Here is a 17,491-nt window from a genome sequence, read left to right as displayed (position 1 = left end):
CCTGCAAAACTTGACATTCCCACTAATACTCCAGTATGTTCTGCATTTCAGTCGGCTCCAGTGTTAGAAAGAGTCCTTGTTTTTCCAAATTCAGTGTTCAATCTCCTGACTCATATTGGGATTTGTCCATTTATTCACCGAGTAACATATACAGGCTTAGAGAGACAAAAACATGGGAAAAGCAGATATAAATACGCAGAGACTTCACAGAAAAGAGTCGAGTCCAAAGACCAAAACATACCGTTCAAATATATTTATTTACTCTGAAGACAAAATAATCTCTACAGTTACAAAAACTACAAAACTTGCAATAGAAACAAAAAAAGTACAAACCATTGAAGATGTACCGTATTCAAAATGGAATGTCGTACCTTGCAATAATTAGCAAAACTGGAAGTGAGATGATTACAAAAATACAGCATCAAACAGCTCTTTGGCAGTCTGTAGTGTTATTACTTCAGCCAAAGATCATAAAACCAACTGACAGGCGATGAAAAAGTATCAACTCTGTACGAACACGGAAAGCTATTGATCAAAAGTCTCACAGCGGATTGAAGATTATATGTGTTTACATGGCACCGGGCTGTGCGTCAGCAGCCAACTGTCATCCTGTCCTCAGCTGGGTCGTGGTGTTTTGGTTTTTTTTGGGGGGGGAGGTGGGGTTTCAGGATGCATGAAAGCATCGCCGTTTCAGCACAACGGAGGGGTAGTGGTGCATGTCAAGGATGGAAAAATATGTCTCACCAAAGAAGAATGTAAATTTTCAAAAGACAAGGGTGGAATGTCATTGTTGACAGTAGCCCAGAAGACAGATGTTTCCAGCTGTTTCGCAAAAAAACATAAAGTGATATTGTTTTAAATCTTTCTGCACGAACACTGAAAATCACTTTTATTTACATAATTTCGGAAAGACAGGGATTTACCTACGTACCAACTGCTTAGGACACTTCCTTCTAGGCAAATAAATCTATAGCTCTGGTCAAGACATCGTATTTTGAATGAACTGATTGTACAAAGAGTGATTATTGGAAATTCCTCGGAACATTTCCTGTCAAAAGAATTCAAGCATTTCCCAGGTAAACATTTTGGCCGATTGGAGAAAATATACAGGCTTCAAAATTCTGTCAAATATTTCTGAAATGTTGTGGCATTTGGCTAATAAACACCAATAATCCCCGACATCAAATCTGTTTAAATTAAACATGGTACATGACTCATCTAGCACAGGTTAAGCCGCCCTCGTTTCAAAAACAACAAAAAAAAACAACAAAAAAAACAAAAATCCCCGCTGCTGCACACGCTCCAGAAATGACATAACCCAAGGCTGTGTTGTTTGAGACTCTCTCTGTGGCCAACAAAATGAGACGTTAACATTCGGCGACATCTTCTAAACAGAGAGCCTCTCTTTTGTGAGGGAGACAACAGAAGTAGACTTGGCCAGGGGAGTTTAAAGCTTTTCGATTAATCCTTGCAAGGTTTGAAAAATGGACGAGCCACAAAAACACAGAGTGGGCGAAAGAACAGGGTGTAGACTAGGTTTTTAGCCGAGAGGCACAGTCGAGGCTTGGACGTGGTTCGGCAAGTAGAAACTCGAGATGGAGCAGGCTTTCAAGTTTAGAGTCGTGGAGAAGAACCATTTGTCACAACACAGCTTGGTCAGCATTTTTCTTTTCTTTCTTGACTGACCCCCTAATACTGAAAGGCATAATTCGCTCATGCACACAAACACACACTCTCTCACACACACGCATACGCTCTGGTCTCCCTCAGTGGTCTGACTGCACTCCCATATGTGCTTCCCCCATGTGTTTAAGGCCAGTAGGAATGGAAGGGCAGACGTTTGAGGCAGGAAGCACGCTCAGGCATGTATTCCTAAGAGAGGAAGAGGCAAAACAGAGGGATCTTCAGCATGTATGCTCACTTAAAACCTGTGCTGGTGTTACATCAGCTATGCACGAGTTCAAACATTCTCGGTTTGGAATTAAATTTCCAACTTAGGACGGAGTTTTCACTTTGGCTGCACTTTAAATGTTACATCTGGCCCTAGTAGATTTAAACTGGAGAGTAAGCGTGGCGCTTTTGTTTTGAAAGGATAACTTTGAGGATGAGGAAGAGTGAGTTACATCGGCTAACTTTACAGTTTTGGCAGCAAATATAAAAGGCTTAGAAAACGTTCTAATTAACAGCTAGGCCTACTAATTTATAACAGCTTGGCAGTGCAGGCTATCATCATGCCTTTTTCATTTCCCCCCCAAAAAAGGGTGCCTTTATATTAACCCTATGTTGTAGTTAATGGTTTCCCCACTCGATGTCACTGTTGTTTTTTACACTAGCTATAGATTGAGGCTGTATACAGGTAGTTAACTGTCCAATTTCTTCCTTTATTTCCTGTCATCGCTTGTCAAAGACGAGTCCCGTTTGTGATGTGTTAAATTGATTTAATAATATATAAAACTGCCCGTAAAAATGCAATTTTAGAAAAATCTCAAATTTTAACCAGTTCAGGGCATATTCTTTACCTTTCTCGCTCGCCTCTCCCTGCTTCTCCTGGGCAAAGTTGAGGCGGTTCTGCTCGGCGGCCGTCTGTGCAGCCGTGTTGACCTCGGGGCTGCTGCTTCGTGAAGGGCTTCCTTCATCTGCCTGATAGGCCAGGTCCAGGTGCTGCTGGGCCAGCTTCAGGTGCCTCCTCAACCGCTCCAGCTCCCTGGACGACGGCCCCTCGTCACCGAAGCTCTCCCGCCCGGAGTCCCCCAGGGGCGAGTCCCTCAGCTCTCCTTTCAGTTTCTCCTTCTTCATGGTGGCGTGGTATCCAGGTGGAGCTGTAGGCATCGCACGCGCGGTGGATGGACGAGGGGTGCGTGAGTTGAGGGTGGCCCGCCTGCGGAAGGTGTCGCGGATGCCGCCGATCCCCAGATGGATGATCTCAAAGAAGGTGAGGAGCAGGCAGAGGAAAGACACCACGTACATCACCAGCAGGAAGATGGTCTTCTCCGTGGGGCGGGACACAAAGCAGTCCACGGTGTGCGGGCACGGCGAGCGAGTGCAGACGTAGGAGGGGATCACCTCGAAGCCGTAGAGGATGTACTGGCCGAAAAGGAAGGCGATCTCGAAGCCAGAGCGCCAAAGCAGCTGGCACACGTAGACTTTCATCAGACCGTCACGGAGAATCCGCCGGCGACCGTCGTGCTTTTTCTCTGCGCCTTGAAAATAGAAACACTGGTAAGAATCAGAACCTGGGTAAAACCTTTTGAACAGACTAGCTCAAATCTCCACCTTACTTTTTTCTGCTTTGTCAGGCTTGTCTTGTTCGATCTCTTCAGCGATCATCGGGTCTTCCTCTCCGTTGTCCTCTGCCTCCTCATAGTCTCGAACCGCCCCACGGCTGACGATGGGCATCCTCTTCTTCTGGGTCCGAACTGGCCGGTACTCGCTGTCATCCATTCTGGCAATCTTGTGCATGGCAAAGCCCAGGTACATAATGGTCGGGGTGGTGATCAGAATCACCTGGACAAAAAAAAACAAAAAAAAAACAGGCGTGTTGGACACTCGACATAACCATGACTAAATCATCACTGTAGATTGAAATGCGACACGCAGCTCACCTGAAAGATCCAGAATCGTACATGTGAGAGCGGCGCAAACGCGTCGTAGCACACGTTCTCACACCCGGGCTGCTGAGTGTTGCACACAAATTTACTCTGTTCATCATAGTAGATGGTTTCGCCGCCGACGGCTGTCAGCACGATGCGGAAGATGATGAGCACAGTCAGCCAGATCTTCCCCACGAAGGTGGAGTGGTTGGAGATCTCATCCAGCAGACGAGTTAGGAAGCTCCAGCTCATGGTGACGAGGTGACCGGGGAGCTAAAGAAGCTCTGGAGGGGGAAAAAAAAAAAACAGACTTAAAATACTTTTTACACTTGTTTTCCCTTTTCTAATTCAGTGACACAAAGCAGTCAAAACATTTTTAATGGGTACCAATGTCTTGACTTCGATAAGTTCCTGAACAAAACTGTCTTGTCGTACGATACCAAATCCTGAAATTTGGTATCGTATGACAAGACCTTTTTCCAAAAGCAATAGTATCAAGGCCGTAAGTTCGATACCCAGCCCTATCAATCTCCCACCGTTGCACTGCAAATATATTGTCTCTTGCAGTTTTCCATATTTTTTTGTCTTTTCTTGAAGTTACATCTAAAAACGGAGACAACCACAAAAGAAACTACAAGCAGTATTTAGTCAATTCACACAGCAAATGTTGGACAAATTGCTTCAGCTTCAATGGTCAACAAAAATTATTGACCAATATTTGGATTTTGACACATTTTTGATCAACTTTTTCAGTCATTTTCAATTAAAAATGCCCCAAATTCACCATTTCTAGCTACTCCCACATGATCATTTGCCAATTTTCTTAGTTTCCGATGATATTAAACTGAATATAGTTGGCTTATTGGGGTTGGTTGGACAAATCAACACATCTCATTGGAATATCTGAAATTGTGATTGACATTTTCTACCATTTTATGGACCAAAGGATTGACTCTAGTCCACCTTTAAAAAATGCCTCACAGTCCTCATTGGATTAATAAAAAGGTGCACACATGCATCAAACTACCAGGTTTACACATCCACACAGGGATTAAACAACGCAAGAACAAATACTTCACGCAAGTATTTCATGTAGACCTGAACCCCAGGCGCTGAGACATAAACACAGCCACATGTTTTGGTTTAATCAGACACAGATCTCTCCGGCATCCAGGTATCCATGCGTATAAACTGGTACGCAACAAACTGAATCGGCCCCGTCGGTCAGGGTCCTGGTAGCTGTTTGGTAAGCCTGCATTCTTACAGCTCCATGCCACTCTGAGCCTGAGCCGCTTAATCAAACTTCAAAGTGCCGGCTGGCAAGTTGCAGCTAGCTGTGAGGAGACCTGCTGTGGCTTTGGACTGCAGGAATAATGATACCAGAGCAGTGAATGGGGCCGAGGAATTTGTTTCCTGAGACCCTTGCCAGAAGTTGTCCCTTTAATTTCTTTAAAACCACTGTTTGATAACGTGACATAGCCAAGAGGAAAAGAAAAGAAAACTGGCTCCTTTTCAGTTCAGTAACCATTATTAGTGATTGCTCCTTGAAAGTGGCTCAGAAAAGCTTGATTTAGCAATTTTATTGGCTAATGTGAAACAATTCAGACAACTTTAGATAACTTTTCAAGATCAGATTCTTATTAACAAAAAAAGAAAAAGGTACAAATAACCCGAAAAGTGCCAAACGAACTCAAGTCCTAGAGAACTTTGAGCCTACCTTCAGAAAACAGGGTGTAGCAAAGAAAATAACCAGCATTTCGTGACTCATTGCAACAGGACAAGGCTGAAGCCATTACAAGCATCTTTAGGCATGTCTTCCAGGATTAGTGCACTAGACTCAGGCCCACCCTCGCCAGGTTACTCATCCATTCCTTTTGCGAAATCCTTCTCCCCAAACTGGCACCGGCGCTTGCAAAATGGCAAGGCAGACTTGCCCGAGCCTGACCAGAAAAAATGTTCAACCAAACTCTGGAGCCTTCGTGTTCAAAAGTTCAGACGCTCATCGGCCACACCAATGGAAACATGTTACAAGTCTGTCTCGGAAATTATGGGCTGTGGTCAGAAAGGTCGCACTAAAAAAGGGTTTGAAAAAGGCAAGAATCAGCCACGACAGGGATGTCTCACCATTTTCTGTAAAAGTGTTGGTTCCTGATGGTGGGAATGGCTCATTGCTTGACAAAACAGACAACTGTGTGACCCTGAACGAAGTACAGCCGTGAGGCGACATCTGTTTAACCTCAACGTACAATTACACACACCTGAGTGGCAAAGGTGCTTCTGCAGATGACAAGTTAAAACCACTCAGGAAAATCCAACAACTACGGATATTCTTGCTTTAGTATCTTGCTTAAAACCATTTTCCCCATGTTTGTGTTGGATTTCTCGGAGCCAAAAAGTGATTCGGTGCTGAGATTTTCCTCCACAATGTTCGGTTTCTGCAATTTACAAACTGAGCTATGAGGACACCACCAGCTATGCAAAATGCTGCGCGCTGACCAAAAGCATCTTTTAAGAAATGAACGGCATTGCAGTCATTGAAACCGCAGCGACCAAACCACTAATGGTCATCTAATATCAGTATAATCCAAGAACGAGGGCTGGAAGAGAAGACCGTTTTCGTGTCTTGATTAAAACAAAAACTTATTCGGGTCGATCAGCGTTCCCAAAAGCCCATGACGCCCCTCAGATGTCTTGATTTGTCCAAAACAAAACTCTTCTTTAAAATCACATTTGAGAAGCTGGAATCAGAATTTTTTTGATCATCCGAATAGTTGGCTTTCAGTTTAGTGGTTGACAACCAACTGATTGATCGCTGCAGCTTCAGAACATGCTGAACTGCCAAACAAGACATTTAAATGTGACCTCCAGGGCGTTCTACCTCAGCTCGTGCCATTTCTTAATCAACCTTTAAACAGACTTATCAGCCACCTGTGCAACACAAACGCTCACACGTACTTGGATGTTATTTAACCTTGCAAACACGGAGGGTAGAAATGCAGCACTGGACCTGTCAAACTGTTGATAAGTCAGTTTATTTGAGTTCTGTCATCGTCTTTCCATCTTTTTTTAGGTTTTAAGCTGCTTTCTTGGAGTCTGAAATCCACTAAACACAGCTGATCCACCATGAAAAAGCAAAATGCACATATCGCAGTGTCCCAGAGTCAAACGTGACATCCTCAAAAAGCTTCTTTTGTCCAACAAACAGCCCAAAACCCAAGAGACACTTCATTTACTGTCACATGAGAAAAGAAACACACAAGTTTTTACATTCAAGAAGCTGGAAATCAGAGATGTTTGACAGTTTTTTGCTTGAAAAATCATCGATTAATCGTCGCAGCTCTTACGCACAATGCAAGTGTGTCCTTCCCGAGAGCTGTACCTGGCTGGTAAATCACTCCAGCGCCTTTTGGAGACTTTGGAAAGTGTACTTTTGATTCTCACTGTGATATAAACTGAGCGCGGCAGGTGTTACAGCTCCAAACAGGAGCTTCAGCAAAAACTCTCCTCCTCTGACAGTAGACAGACAAAATGTGCTCTTCACAGCGACACGCCGTTAAATGCCTTCACTGCCACCCTCCTCCTCCTCCTCCTCCTCCGTACACAACGACACAAGGGCAAACAAGAAGAGAAATGATCTATTTAACTCAGACAAACTGGCTTCCTCGCTCGAGTAAAACGCAAACATTTTTGCAATGCCAGCCTGGTCCCAAACAGCTAACCAAAGACAGCTTTTAAACAGTAGCTTATTTGCTCATGTGGGCTAAACCCAGCTCAACTGATTTAATGGCTTTTCTGCTTCAGGAGTCACTGGGCTGCAGGAGGAGATGGAGAGGAGGAGGAGGAGGAAGAGGAGGAGGGGGTTGGATGGTTGGTTGGAGTTTTTTGGGCAAAAGGATCTGGACAAAAGCGAAAGGCGAGTTAACATTCCTGCCTAACCAAAAGCAGAAAGCTGGATTTTTTAGGGTTCAGGGAGCAGACAGGGGGCACATGAAAACCCACATGCAAGCACCTACAAATGTCAATCACAGCTCCAGACACTGTTTCTGACTTCAGAGGGGCATCGAGAGTTTATGCACAAGCCGAGTCTAACTTTTTTTTCTGCTTTAAATCAAATCAAAAAAAGGGTTTTTTTTAAAGATCCTCGTGAACACGCTTTGCTGAGTCAGACTGGACTGTTTTGGAAATTGTGGCATTCCTGCAGGAAAACAAAGTGCTGCCAAGCTTCAGTGGGGAAACAAAAAATCCGAAATTACGAGATGAAGCCATCATTTAAAAAAACAAAACACAAAAAAAAGAGTCACACAGGAAAGTCAAAGCCACTGTTAGTGGGAGAATTAGTCATTTTGTAGAAAAACTAAAGGAAAATCAGTGTAACGCGCAGGAGAGCGCGGTGTGGCGTTAAAGACAGCACCTCTGAGCCAACTTCCAACAACTTTCCTTAAAAGACTGTTACAGCTTTAAAAGTCACACATTTAAAAACTTTTAAAAACAACACTTTCCTCGCGACTCACCGCTCTCCGGCACGCGCAGAATCCAAAGGAGAGAAAAAAAAGAAAAAACGCGTTACGTGGACACACTTTGACAAATTTAGACTCAGCTCAGCCTGTAAAACACAACTCCAGAGAGAAACCTCCACAGTTTAATTAAAGCTGTAACAAAAAAAAAAGAAGGAGAAACTTAAGGAGTTAGTTTTTTTCCCCCCCGCAACGCAATCACGCACCTTCTGCGCTCCAATCTGCGCCGTCTTCTCTCCTCGCGCTTAATTGCTCGACCAGGTTTTCCTAATTAGCGCGCGCTCTCCTCCTCGCCGGCGTCTGCGTGCGTCCGAGGCAGTCCGTCACTCTGAAGCCATTCTGTTGACCCCATGTGTCGGCGAGCGAGAGGACAAAAGAGCTCTGATCCCCGCAGGCTCCTTCTCCTCCTCCTCCTCCTCCTCCTCCTCAGTGAGAAGAGGAGGCCCCTCCGTCTGTAACCTGAGATCCACCACGCTGGCTACTGTTCTGCCCAGGCGACAAAGGGGCTCTGGGAGTCCCATTGTACGTGTTATAATATGATGATGCTGTGAAAGTGTCACAGTTCTCTCCATAGGAATTTTCATGAGTGATTAAAAAAAAGACACCATGCGGCGCGTAAAAGCCTCCGTCACCTCCCCGCTGCATGCCTGTACCTTATTTTAACACTCAGTCACGGTGTTTAAATAAATGAGCATGTCTGATAATAAAAGATTTATACATTAAAATAAAATAAAAAATCCATATAAATGCAGTTAAAAGTGTCTGAATCCACGTCACCCCAATATATCTCCAAAACGACCCTTAAAGGTGCAATATGTAAGATTTGGCCACCTGTCAAATCCATATTTAAAACAATAAACGTGCAGCATTTCACCAGAATAACCGCTAACTGCTGCTACCCAGAGCAGCCATTAGCTAATTAGCTCAGTTAGCCGTGCAGGGACATTAAAGCCTCCGTAACCTCCCCGCTGCATGCCTATACCTTATTTTAACACTTAGTCATGGTGTTTAAATAAATGAGCAAGTCTGATGATAAAAGATTTATACATTAAAAAAAACAACAACATATAAATGCAGTTAAAAGTCTGTTCTGAATCCAGCTAGTTAGCTGAGTTAGCAGTGCAGCTAGTGGTTTAGCACATCCAAATCCCCACCAGCAGAATGTGAAGAACTACTCACAGTTTTGACGTTATGATGTATATTTATTGCGTTGCAGAAAAGTTAGCATGCTAACCAGCTAGCCCCAGTCTAAAACTCCTGTGCCAGCAGTGTAAACACCAGCAGACATCTGGTTTCTGAGCTCCCAGCCCGTCACCATCTTTGTTTACTGGAGCCAGAAGTGACCATATTCGGATGAGAGGGTGGAGGTGGAGAGGATCCTGATTGGATGTGACAAGTGAGTCTATTTTTTTCTAAATGGGACCATATTTCACAAAAGGAACATCATGTTGTGCTGAAGAAGACATGAAACTACCAACTGAGACCATAAACTCATTAGGAAACTGTTTACTGAGGTTAGAAATCAAGTGAGAAGTAGGGTCATTTTCTCATAAGCTTCCATACAATCAGACTATATTTGAAACCAGTGGAGTCACCTGGAAGCTACGTCCATATTTCACACAGTTAATGGTAAATTCTTATGTATTTTAAACTCCACATCGAGATGGTAGCACATTTTTGGTAAAAAAATTGTCATCTCCAAGCGGCGATTACCCTGATGACATCACTATGACATCATCAGGGTTATTTTCTAAGTCTTTCAGAGCTCCTCCAGAGCCACAGTAGACATTATAAAACAGGTTGAATAGAGACATTAATGGTGGAGTGCCCCTTTAAACACGTCCATGTCTAAAGGGACTCCACCTGAGAGGATTTATGTTCCTAGACTCTGTTTACATTCTGGATTTGTTTTGTGCCCCGAGTGCAGCGACTCCACGATCGAATCATTCCTCCCTCTGTCGAGGACCCCGTGTTGTCCTCTGGACCGCAGTCTGGCAGCTCACCGGGCCTGACGGAGCGCTGCGTGACTACGGCCTTTAGACGAGGAGGCCCACCTTCCAAGAATTTAGTTGACTCGGGCGTTCGGCAAAACAACAGATTTCTTGCTGTCATGCACGGTGCAGCTGTAGTGCTCCTGATTTACCAGAGGACTCGAAATGTTTGGAGGAGGCTGTGGGAAGTCGAATCAGGCCAGATGTCTGCGCCCGGCCAAGTCGGCGTGGCTGCATCCCAGCTTCTCCTCACACTAACTATCCTCCCTGCTTTCCTCCGGTTCTTCAAATGTGGACTTTGAACTCATTCACCTGCATCCTTTTTATCCGCGGTTATTTACAGATAAGAGCAGTGCATCTCTTGGCATCGCGGAGAAGCTTAATGTTTCGTCTCCGCTCGTGGATTCTTGTGAGGGCGTGTTAGGATCAGTGTGGTTGAGGTGGGAAAGGTGTGACATTCAGGGCCCCATAGCTGGACAAGGGCCAAAGAAATGACTGGGGGAATATGCAATCTGAGCCAAAGCGGGTGGGTTAAGTCTCTCTCGGGGTTTGAAAAATTCCTTCCTACACCCCTGCAGTGAATACATCAACTGCTTGAACGAGGCCAGGACTCACTTCTGACTTTCTGCCCACCTGCGAAGCGTTCCGCCTTGTCACACTGAACGTGCAACATGTTGTGGTCGTGTTTTAGTACCAGGCTCGATTGCTCGTTTCCTCCCCGAAACCTTTCTTTGTGACATAAATTCACGGTGCGTAATCGTTATGACTCATGGATTTTTTAGGGCTGACTTTCTGGGCTCATTAATTTGACCGTAGTTTAGGCCAAAAAACAAAAGTGTTTTATTCCTGGCAGGAGGGATGAGGCTCTCCTCAGAAAATATGTGAGAAAATGGACAATTAACACATGGGGGAAGGATAATAAAAAATGTGAAATGCACGGCTTAATATGGGCATGTGAGAGTGAGGAAAATAGTCCCAGATGCCGTATCAGATCCATAAAATAGAATTAATGATGCACGGTGTACCTCATCATTGACTCAGTTTTATGTAGATGATTTTTTTCAAAACTGCACTTCCTTAATCCCCAGCTACACCTAAAGAAAGAACAACAGACTTCATGAGGCGAAATACAAATCTGATTATTTCCAGGCAAAAAAAAAAATAAAAATCAGGAAGTTCCTAAAAGGCTGAAAGCAGTCTTGGAGACGTCTTAGGCCCTAGGGCAAGGCCCCGTCCTCATGTACACGAGTATTTCTTAAATATTGCTTTTTTCAATGTGTTGTGGTCTTTTATTTACATGAAAACTGCACTTAAGGTCAGTGAAAATTCAACTTTTGGAAAATTGCATCCAATGTGAGGATATTCAGAAACTCCGTTCCAGGATTTAAACCTGGACGGGCAAAAACAGATTTGTGTCCTGCACATAAATCGCCTCGCGGTTTTTCAGGCGCGGTGCTAAAGTGCTCAGTTGGATGGAGAACGTTTTTGTATTAGGACCCCATTTTCAAAAAACCCACGTACATGTGGACTAGGCCTCAAAAAAAGTTCACTCTGGCACAATCCAAAGTTGTCTGACCTCGACTTTAGCCTAGGGCTAGCCCTGAATTTGTGGGGCTAACCCCTGTAAATGAACTAAAATATGGTCTAAAAGGTGCCAATGTGAAACAGGGCTAAAGTAAACATGTCATTCTAGGTTATAAACGTTAGTGTTCATATAGCCCTGGGTTTAGGTTAACCCTGGTTAACAATGTAACCCTAACCCTAAGTTATCCCCGGGTCAGGTCTTAATCACACAGCACTTAGCCCAATGCTAAGATAGACTGGCACAATCTAAAGTGGGCTAACCCTGACTTTAGTCAAAGGCTTGCTGCTCCAAAGTAAACTTATCACTACAGCTGCCACACAGAAAGTAAGGAAGCAACACTAATGCAAAGTTTTGTTTCAGAAGGATCATCCAGTGCTGTTATTTATGTAATCCAACAATCCAGCCCTTCTCTATCCATGCGGCTTGCACGTGGTGGGCATTTTCCTACTTTTTGGTTCCAATTCAAGCACTTAATATATTTATTATTGACTTATGTGCTAAATCTTAAAATCCCAACAAGGGGAGCTGCAGCTGTAACACATGACTTCTTAGCATGAAAGCTTTGTCTGCATACACCCTGTAAGTCCTTCGGTTCTTTTGGAGCCGAGCACCGTGGAAAAAAGCTAAAAGGCAACGTGTCCGTCGACAGAAACACGAACCGCTTCTTCTTCTGGGGGGAGACTCGGAGGTTTTCAAGCCACCTGCAGTTGACCTTTGACCTTCTTCTGCAGGAGGGAACAAGAGAATCAACCACAAACTGCTCCGTTGGTTTATTGTGTTAAGATTATAACAACGCTGCAGAGGGGAAGCGGCCGAGCAGTCACCAGTCATCCGAGTGTAAATCCGCTCTCTGGTTTTGAGCATCGGGTCTTCGTCAGCCACGTTGGTCAAATTGAAGGCGATCACTCCAACGAGCATGTGCGCAACACATGTACGGCCTTCGGTGTGGCTACAATAATATTTACACTGTGAAATTGGTTAACATACCTTTTCACAGCTGAGCCCAGAGCTTCGCTAAGAGGGCCGGGATCGTCAGTTTGGTGTTGGGTGGCAATGAGAGCGCTGTGTAACCAAACAGTCACGAGTCAGAGCCAATAATCAAACATCCACGAGTTCTTCTGCAGATTTTTAGCATTCCTGCACTGTTGCTGTTTATAACCGGAGCCAGAAGTAATGGAGTGATTAAGCTGATCCTAAAAAAGGAGAAAAGATATTGTTTCCTCAACATTTATATAGAATAACCTTGATTAGTCTTACAACCACTGCAATTTAGCACCTAATCTATGGAAGCCAGTTAAAGACGAAAATAAGATGATGAAAGCTGGATGTAATTTTATCTGATCATTTTGACTTTTTAACTTTAAATCTTGACAATTCTTCTCATAATTTCAACCTTTTGCCTCAAAATTTTGACTTTTCATCTGATAATTTTGACTTTTTAACTCAAATTTTTTTCTCATAATTTCAACCTTTTGCCTTAAAATGTTCTTTTTAACTCACAATTTTGACTTTTCATTTTATAATTGACTTAATCTCATAAATGAGACTTTGTCATAATTCAGTTTTTATTTCATAATTTTTTTCCTCATAATTTTCAGTTTATTTTATTTATATTATATTTGTCTTTGTCCTAAATGACTTTTTATTTAATAATTTTGACTTTTTATCTGACTTTTTGACTTTTAAACTCAAAATTTGGATTTTTTATTTCATATTTTGTCCTTTTATGTCATAAATTTGACTTCTGATCTAATAATTTTGACTTTTATTGTCAAAGTTTTCACATTCTATCTCATAGTTTACAATTTTTATCTCATAGATTTGACTTTCTTTATATCATGTCTACGTTTTATCTCATAATTAAGACTTTTTTAATCATATAATTACGACTTACGTTGGGAAGATATTTTCATCAAATGTATTTTTTCTTTAACTGGCGGAAAAGGGCTTCCATACCTGTCACTCAGCTCAGAGATGACGAATTTTACAGTGTGAACTAGAAGCTGACGTGTTTTTTCAGGTGAAACCATAATTACGACATTATCAATCGTCCGTCAAAGAAAGTAAACAGATTAACTGTGAAAGAGGTCAAGAAGAGAATCATCATGGCATATTGACTTGGGAGGTAGTTTAGATGTACAAGACCGTATTTTATAAAACCAAACAGTTTTGTTGGCTTTTGAGAGAATTCGTTTCATCATCACTTAGTATTTCTTTGAAAGTTTGACGGACAGGGAGATCGTTTCATTTGTCCGTGTTCAGTTTCTTCTTATACCTGACACTTAAACATATCCCAAAACAACATGAAAGGATTGCACATCTCAAATGTCCAAGTCAAGGAGGACAATATACTCGTATTTCATATTATTTGGCTCACATCACAATAGATAAATGCTTTTGTGTTGACAAAAAGTGGTCACATTAAAAAAAAAAACACTCTGGAGAAGGCTCTGGGCCGAAACGAGAAAGCTTTTTATCTATTGTGTTGTGTGACGTGAGCCAAATAAACAAGTGAAATGGGAGGATTTTGTCCTCCTTGACTTGGAAATTGAAATGTGCTGCCCTTTAATGTTTTTTGGGGTATGCTCGCTGGATTTTTTGGGTCGAGGACTCCACTGTGAAACCCATTGTTAAAACACAATCTCATTTTTCAGCTCAATAATTGCCACACAAGAATAAAAAGTCTGTTGCTACGTTGAAGAAACTTTCTGAAAAGGACAGTATATTTGAATATTCAAAGTTTGATTTTAAGCTACCTACAGCTACTTTTTGGGACATATTTTCCTTTCAGAACCAACAGATCCACAAAGGGTGCCATATCCACTGCCCTCCACTCAGTCTTCACACATTTTGACAATAAGAACAGCTTCTCTGGGCTTTAATACCAAACTCTGCGATTATAACTGATATTACTGACCATTAAATGAACCTTTGTGAGAAGTTTAGTAAAGTTTCTTTCAGTTTCTGAAAAAGAAATCACACAAAAAACACAAATAAACACCTCACTTTTATCTTCAGTTACACACATCACACATCAGATTTGTTTTTATATAAAAATAAAAGACTTTTTGCATTAACCCACAATGAAAAAAACGCTAACAAAGAAATAAATTACTTTACACGGGTTAATCTAAATTCGGTTCATTTTGATCTTTACTGCATCCGTGCATGCTGAGAACGTGTACCGACGGCTACATACATTGTGCACACAGCTGCAGAGGTTCTGGATTCCATTTGAAAACTCATTCATAAACTAAATAAACAGATGTTGAGATATTTTGAATGCAAATCTGTGGCACTGATCGAATTATGACTGCTCCGGACGTTTTCTCCGTCGGAACATAAACAAAAAACACAACAGCGTTACAAAAGAAAAGAACCGCTACTGTTCGTCTTTGAGAAGTTCACAGGATTTCTGCAGTTTTGCACTTCTGGTATCCTTCTTCTGTTCACATGACACGGTTCAGAGACACATCATGAGACCCTAATTGGGGGTGGAAAGGTGTGAGGTGACCCCTGATGACAGTGTCTTGAGCCCTCGGGGCTTTCAGGAGCACCTCCAGCCTCGTGTTGAGCGCGTGATGTCACAACCCAGTGCACCCTGACACGGCGAGGAAGGACTCTGTCCGGCTTAACGAGAGAGGCTCTTTATGCTCTCTCGGTTCCCAAAAATCTGCTCCATATCAGCTCCAGGCTACGGCGATTGACTAACATACGAGATTCATTAAGGTCGGTGCATTTCAACAAGAAAACATGGCAGCTGAAAAAAGAAACAAGGCACACTCCATTTCAGCTGCAGAAGAGTTGGTATCTGGAGGGAAACATTATGCAACCAGTGCTTTTACAGGCTTGTGTGCCACATGAATGAGTGCAATCATTTCCAAGCTCTTGGCTTAAGAGACGAAGAAAGCAACGAGCGTAATGGGAGCAGACTGAGTGCAGACTGCGTGGAGAGAAAATAAAGACAAACATCTCCCAGTACCAACACGCAGATTCATGCTCACAAAACACACACACACAGTCTGTAACTCTTTCTCTGTCTTCATGCCCTCCCCCGCCATTCACGCCGCTTTGTCTTGCAGGCTTGTGTGCAGTTTTACTCCGAACATGGCCTCCCACTGTGTTCTGACCCAGGCCAGCAGACCCTGGAGGAGCTCGGTGCTCTCCGAGCGCACACACCACGTCTTCTCCTGTTTCACCGTCTGCGCGAGAAAAACACAACATGCAGAGACGACGAGAATTAAAGCGGTTAATCTCGGGGAAAATTCATCTCGACAACACGGGCTGCTGTAACTGATATCACATCGTTGAAAACATCCATTTCCTGGTCAGCGTTATTAAGCTCTCAACGCACATGCTGAGGTTTACAATATGCCCACTCGCCCTGGATTGTTTTTCTTGATTGTTGCAGCTGTAATTAAACAAACTGTGGGTTGTGTTTGCAGATCACGGCGAAAAGAGGAACAATTAGAGGAATCAGTCGGTTTAGTGTTCTACTGTAGTAACTTTATGCACATGTGGAACGAATCAACACCAAACATGGCTCTATAAATACCTGTTTTTACAGTTTGATTCAGGGGCTTACAGCTCCCCCAAATACCAGACTTCATATGCAAAAGCTCATGTCTGATGACTTTATTTATCTAAGGAGCTGATTACTCATTTGTTTTTGTAGTTTGTTGGTTGTTTGAACCATTCCCTCATGTCTGACTGTTTAAGGACTTTTAATTGTTTTCTAACTTAACAAGCAAACTGAATTTCTTGTCTCTTCAACTTGTCTTTTCAGTCTTTCTGGTCTTTCTTTCTGGTCTATGTGATCTTTCTTTCTGGTCTTTCTTTCTGGTCTTTCTTTCTGGTCTTTGTGATCGTTCTTTCTGGTCTTTCTTTCTGGTCTTTGCTGGTCTTTGTGATCTTTCTTTGGTCTTTCTGGTCTTTGTGATCTTTCTTTCTGGTCTTTCTGGTCTTTGTGATCTGTCTTTCTGGTCTTTCTGGTCTTTGTGATCTGTCTTTCTGGTCTTTGTGATCTTTCTTTCTGGTCTTTGTGATCTTTCTTTGCGATCTTTGTGATCTTTCTTTGCGATCTTTCTTTCTGGTCTTTCTGGTCTTTCTTTCTGGTCTTTGTGATCTTTCGTTCTGGTCTTTCTGATCTTTCATTCTTTTTCCTCACTTCCCTTTTTAATGAATGAATCAACTCCTAAACCAATAGAAACAAAGGTGTTATGTTAAAAAAGCTCCAGTCTGCTATCAAACCATTACTCTTTCTTTTTTGTTTTTTCTGTTAAACTCTAAGCATGTGACGATGCTTGGCAGCCGGACATGGATGTTTTTGTCGTACAGTGGAAGCAGCAGAATCATGTCCCATGACGTGCTGCATACCCACCTCATCGTAAAGCTTGATATCCATCCTGCACTCGTCTGAAGGCCACAGGTGGACTGAGCTCACACAGCTGATGGGCAGCGTTTCTAAAACGGTGACGCTGCCGCTGCTCGGCTCTTTGTTTTCATCCACTGTCAGGCTGTTGGAGCTCTTCGTCCACTGGTGATCCTCTCTGAGCAGGTAGAGGGTCTCCCGGGTCGCCAGGACTGTCAGGGGCGTCCAGATATCCTCTGAAAGGAAAATATGACCTCATTTAAATGCATTTATCTTGCTTTTATCTTTACAACTATCTTTTCCCTCTTGGATTATATAGTTTAGATAAAAAATAAAGCAGGTTTCAAGTGTCGATTTTAGCCTCTGATATAGTACTACAGCTAACAGTCATAGGTCACTGATTTTAAAAGCTTTATAAAGTACCTTTCTGCTACAAAGAT

The 17,491-nt window shown here is 42.7% G+C and overlaps 2 protein-coding genes across 4 annotated transcripts in view; both read right to left on the bottom strand.

Moving 5' to 3' along the window:
* Nucleotides 1–238: 238 nt before the first annotated feature.
* LOC141020376 (gap junction gamma-1 protein-like) lies at nt 239–8,510 on the bottom strand. Of its 2 annotated transcripts, none has more exons than XM_073495428.1 (5): nt 8,311–8,510; nt 3,603–3,874; nt 3,279–3,504; nt 2,520–3,200; nt 239–1,872 (listed from the first exon to the last, which is right to left on the bottom strand). In XM_073495428.1, exons 2-5 carry the CDS (start codon nt 3,840–3,842, stop codon nt 1,859–1,861), a joined length of 1,161 nt encoding a protein of 386 aa, XP_073351529.1. In that variant the 5' UTR covers nt 3,843–3,874; nt 8,311–8,510; the 3' UTR covers nt 239–1,858. The 2 variants fall into 2 exon arrangements, with proteins under 2 accessions (XP_073351529.1, XP_073351528.1); XM_073495427.1 differs by lacking the exon at nt 8,311–8,510 and adding an exon at nt 8,102–8,296.
* Nucleotides 8,511–14,674: 6,164 nt separating this feature from the next.
* stk11ip (serine/threonine kinase 11 interacting protein) overlaps nt 14,675–17,491 on the bottom strand; it is a 29,271-nt gene continuing 26,454 nt past the window's right edge. The window contains exons 25-26 of one of the 2 annotated variants that reach the window (XM_073462341.1): nt 17,061–17,287; nt 14,675–15,882 (exon numbers count right to left, since the gene is read on the bottom strand). In XM_073462341.1, the coding sequence (XP_073318442.1) occupies nt 15,742–15,882; nt 17,061–17,287 (368 nt within the window). In that variant the 3' untranslated portion in view covers nt 14,675–15,741. The remainder of the gene's footprint in view (nt 15,883–17,060; nt 17,288–17,491) is intronic. The other variant, XM_073462340.1, reaches the window with a different exon arrangement.

Source organism: Pagrus major, chromosome 24 (assembly GCF_040436345.1).
Source record: "Pagrus major chromosome 24, Pma_NU_1.0".
In the NCBI taxonomy this organism is placed as follows: Eukaryota; Metazoa; Chordata; class Actinopteri; order Spariformes; family Sparidae; genus Pagrus; species Pagrus major.
The sequence above is the reverse complement of the archived record's forward strand: the minus strand, read 5'-3'. Positions and strand labels throughout refer to the sequence as shown.

Bases quoted from the DNA above. Each gene is read 5' to 3' on its own strand.
- LOC141020376 (XM_073495428.1), bottom strand. From the start codon at position 3,842: ATGAGCTGGAGCTTCCTAACTCGTCTGCTGGATGAGATCTCCAACCAC. The intron at 3,505-3,602 runs GTGAGCTGCGTG...TTTTTTGTCCAG, and splicing joins TACGATTCTGGATCTTTCAG to GTGATTCTGATCACCACCCC. The intron at 3,201-3,278 runs GTAAGGTGGAGA...TCTATTTTCAAG, and splicing joins GCCTGACAAAGCAGAAAAAA to GCGCAGAGAAAAAGCACGAC.